Source organism: Galeopterus variegatus, unplaced genomic scaffold (genome assembly GCF_000696425.1).
Source record: "Galeopterus variegatus unplaced genomic scaffold, G_variegatus-3.0.2 Scaffold8857, whole genome shotgun sequence".
NCBI classification, from domain to species: domain Eukaryota; kingdom Metazoa; phylum Chordata; class Mammalia; order Dermoptera; family Cynocephalidae; genus Galeopterus; species Galeopterus variegatus.
In genome coordinates this window covers 51,753-55,842 of record NW_007734968.1, presented here as the reverse complement: position 1 = coordinate 55,842, position 4,090 = coordinate 51,753, and the positions used below count along the sequence as shown (strand labels likewise).

General features: G+C 37.6%; 1 protein-coding gene and 1 long non-coding RNA gene across 2 annotated transcripts in view; one reads left to right on the top strand and one right to left on the bottom strand.

Annotated features, from left to right (window-relative positions):
- Positions 1–4,090, bottom strand: part of LOC103608795 (WD repeat-containing protein 65-like) — a 30,105-nt gene that overhangs the window by 24,777 nt on the left and 1,238 nt on the right. Inside the window, exon 2 of the mRNA XM_008593190.1 lies at positions 3,845–4,023. Within this exon, the coding sequence (XP_008591412.1) occupies positions 3,845–4,001 (157 nt within the window). The 5' untranslated portion in view covers positions 4,002–4,023. The remainder of the gene's footprint in view (positions 1–3,844; positions 4,024–4,090) is intronic.
- Positions 4,000–4,090, top strand: part of LOC103608793 — a 12,487-nt gene continuing 12,396 nt past the window's right edge. Inside the window, exon 1 of the long non-coding RNA XR_552091.1 lies at positions 4,000–4,043. This is a non-coding gene — a long non-coding RNA (uncharacterized LOC103608793). The remainder of the gene's footprint in view (positions 4,044–4,090) is intronic.

Here is a 4,090-nt window from a genome sequence, read left to right as displayed (position 1 = left end):
CCGTGGCCTTGGTGTTATCAGCACCGCACTCTCCCGAGTGAGCCACGGGCCGGCCCTCTGGACCCCATATTTTAGACTGCCCTACTGTGGTCCTCCTCTGGCTATAGCCCTTACCATGAGATGAAATCTAGGGGCCACCTGGAGTTTGCATTGCCTCTTCTAGATCATGTCCCAGGTCCCCAGGACTCTGGAATCCCCTGTCCTAATAGTCATGAGTCAAGACCAGCATTGGCTTCTTCCCCAGGTCTGTCTTTAGCCTTGGCTTTGGCCTGAAGGACGGTCAAAGGGGGATTACAGGATATGTGGGTGGAACTTGAACATGTGGGCTGGGAGGATCCACACACATGTAAACAAGGCCTCTGGTGATATAAAATGGAGTATAGAGCAGAAGAGAACTGGTACAGGTAAAAAGTGTGAGAATATGAGCATAATAACTGAAATTAAAATCTCAATGGATACATTAAGCAGTAGGTTAGATACTGTGGAAAAGAGAAACAATGAACTAAGAGATAAGTATAAATGAATTATCTGATTGGATGGAGTGTGGTGCTGATAACACCAAGGTTAAGAATTCAATCCCTGTACCAACCAGCTGCCAGAAAAAAAAATCTTGAATGTGGAGACTAAGAAATGGAAAATCCAAATAAGAGTTAAAAAAAATGGAGGATGGAGTCGAGGTGGTTTGGAGTTCCAGAAAGAGATAATAGAATGGAAAGATACTCTACTTTTCCCAGTACCAGCCAGCCACCAGCCCAAACCAAAACCAAACCAAAGATACTATATTTGAAGTGACAGTTGTTAAAACTTTTCTAAAATCATTGAGAGATACCTATCCTTAGATCCAGGATTCCCAAAGAATCCTTTGGAAGATAAAATATGAAAATAAAACCTATATATATAATAAAAATAGAGACAAAGAAGATCTTAAAAGCATCCAGAAAAAAAAAAAAATGATCATCTACAGAAAGAAGAGCTAGATGGTTAATTTCTTAACCACAGCAACAAAACAGAAACCAAAAACAATGGAATAGGACCTATGATGTGCTGACAAAAATCTATACATGGTGAAACTACCTTTCAAAAATGAGGATGAAAAAAAGGCATTTTCAGACAAACAAAAACTGGGAGAGTTTACCACTAACACATTATCACTAAGTGCAGAAGGAAAATGATCCCAGCTGGAATATCTGGGTTGCAAAAAGTAATGGTAGGCAAAGAGTTTGGCAAACATGAGAGCAAATATAAGCAAATGTCTTATAAAACAATAACTGATTTTTTATTAGAAAGGTATATGATCTTATATAAAATACAGAAAATGAATGCAATAAAATTCAGTATCTGTTCATGGAGGGGAAAGCATAGCGAATTAGAAAAAGAAAGGAATTTCCTTAACCTGATAAAGGACATTGACAAATTCCTACAGTAAACATCCTCCTTGGATGTTATGTTAAAATCTTAAAAGAATTCTCTTTAGGATCAGAAACATGACAAGGATGTCCATTTTCATCGCCCCTCTTCAACAAGGTCTGGAGGTCCTTACCAGTACAGTAACATAAGAAAAAGAATTAAAGCCATTATTATTTTGAGTAGTATGATAGTCTATGTAGGAAACCTCAAAGAATTTACAGATAAATCATTAGAATTTATTGTAGTTTAGCAAATATGGGCTGGCTGTTTAGCTCACTTGGGAAAGCATGGTGCTGGTAACATGAAGGTGATGGGTTCAGATCTCCGTACTGGCCAGTCACCAAAAAAAAAAAAAAAAAAGTTTAACAAATATGCTGACAAATATTTTATTAATAAATAAAAGTCAACTGCACTTAATACATTTTATTCCAACAGACTGTTACATGGTGATATAGTTTGGATATGTTTGCCTCTCCAAAACTCATGTTGAAATTAGATTCCCAATGTGGCAGTGGAGATGGGGCCTAGTGGGAGGTGTTTGGGACATGAGGCGGATCCCTCATGAACAGATTAATGCCCTCCCTGGGGTGTGTGTGTGTGTGTGTGTGTGTGTGTGTGTGTTCTAGCTCTATTAGGTCCCAAGAGAGCTGGTTGTTAAAAAGTGCCTCTCTCTCTCTGTCTTCCCCTCTCTCTCTCACCATGTGATATCCTTGCACATGCCAGCTGCCCTTCCATTCTGTTACAAGTAGAAGCAGCCTAAGGCCTAAACCAAATGCAACTGTTCCAGAATTGTGAGCCAAATAAGCCTCTTTTCTTTATAAATTATCCAGTCTCAGGTATTGTGTTATAGCAATACAAAAAATGGACTAATATACATGGTGTTTGATAAATCTGACTTCATTAAAACTTAAGAATTTCTGTCCATCAAAAGGTACTGTAAGGAGGGAGAAAATACAAGCCCCAAACTGGGAGAAATTATTTGTAACACATATGTCTGACAAATGTTTAGTATACAGAATATATAAGGTGTGCCTATAAATCAGTAAGAAAATTACCAAAAAACACCCCACAAAAAACAATAGAAAAATGAAAAAGACTTGAACAAGGCATTTAACATAAGACTAAACAGAAATAGCCCATAAGCATGTGAAAAGATACCCATCCCCATTAGTAATAGAGAAATAAAAACTAAAACCACAATAAGATACCTTTTCTCAACGATGAGATTAGCCAAAAATTAGGAAGATGGACAGTACCAAGGGATGGTGAAGTTGTAGAGGAATAAAGATTCTTACGCACTCCTGGTGGGAGTGTAAATTGGTACTATCATATTGCCAGTAATTTTAGTTCTGACTGTGTGTCCTGGAGAATCTTCACACAAGTGGATGAGTATAGACGAATGCAAAAATGTTTACAGTGTTATGGTCTGAAATAGCAAATAACTATTATTTTCTAAATGTCTCTTAACACTAGAATGCATATCTGAGACATTATATTCATATGGTGGAACACCATATAGTAATAAAATGAACTCAGTTAAATGTATCAAGATGCATTCATCTCAAAAGCATGATGCTGAACAAAAGCAGCAAGTCACAGAATACATATCCTATGATTCCATTTATATAAAATTGGAAAACAGTAAAAACAAAACCATATCTTGCATAGGAATAGAGATATATGTGATAAAACCACAGAGAGAAATAAGGGAATAATTACAAAATCCAGGATGGGGTGTGTGTGGGGTGGGGGAGGAAGGCAATCGGGGAGAAGCACTGGAACTGGCAATGTTCTATTTCCTATCCCAGGTGGCTGAGTTCACAGATCTTCATTTTACTGCAATTCTTTAAATATTACATATATATCGTGTACATATCCTTTGCGTGCATATGTCAAAATAAAAAGTGTTCAACGCAACACAGAGTGGGGAAAAGGTGATTAGGTTATGGAAATCATGAGTATCATCGACAGGACCAATGTGAACAAAACCAAATGTTGTAACGTTACACAAATGGTAATTTACGACTTGGGTAAAATTTCCAATGTTTTCATCATACATGGATTCAAAAGGTGCTGTAACGAAGGTGGTGTACTCTGGAAAACTGTTAGACAACTCAAAAAGTGGCTCTGCTAATTACAAATACAATGATATTGAAGATACATGAAAAGGAATTCTTTAAAATATTTTTTTCAGAAATTACAGTGAAAAAAGTACTTTAAAATTAGCATTATTTTATAGGTGATTTTAACTATATATGTGTGATTGATTAATCTATAGTTAAATCATGCAAATGGACATTTATTTCCTCTATATTTATAAAAATATGTGTATATTCAAGTTGGCCAAAAAGCTTCGTTTCCAATCATCATGTTGGGATTGAGGGGTTATATCTGGCACATACCATTAATGTTCGTGTCAGGATGGAAAAGGTTTTACCTGGAATGAATTTTTGCCATTTCTGATCCACATTGTACTTCACACAGTGATTTCCTGAAGGAAATATAACGATCTGCTCATCGAAGAAGAAGATATTGTTGGCCACGTGGGATCGGAGACCAAAAACATGCAGCCACTGAGCTACGACGGTCGACATGGTCCCCTGCCAAAGAGTTCTGCTAAAGACCGAGCGTGGTCGGTGAGCGTGGAAAAGCGCATTGCCCCGCCCCGCCCCGCCCCCCGCCC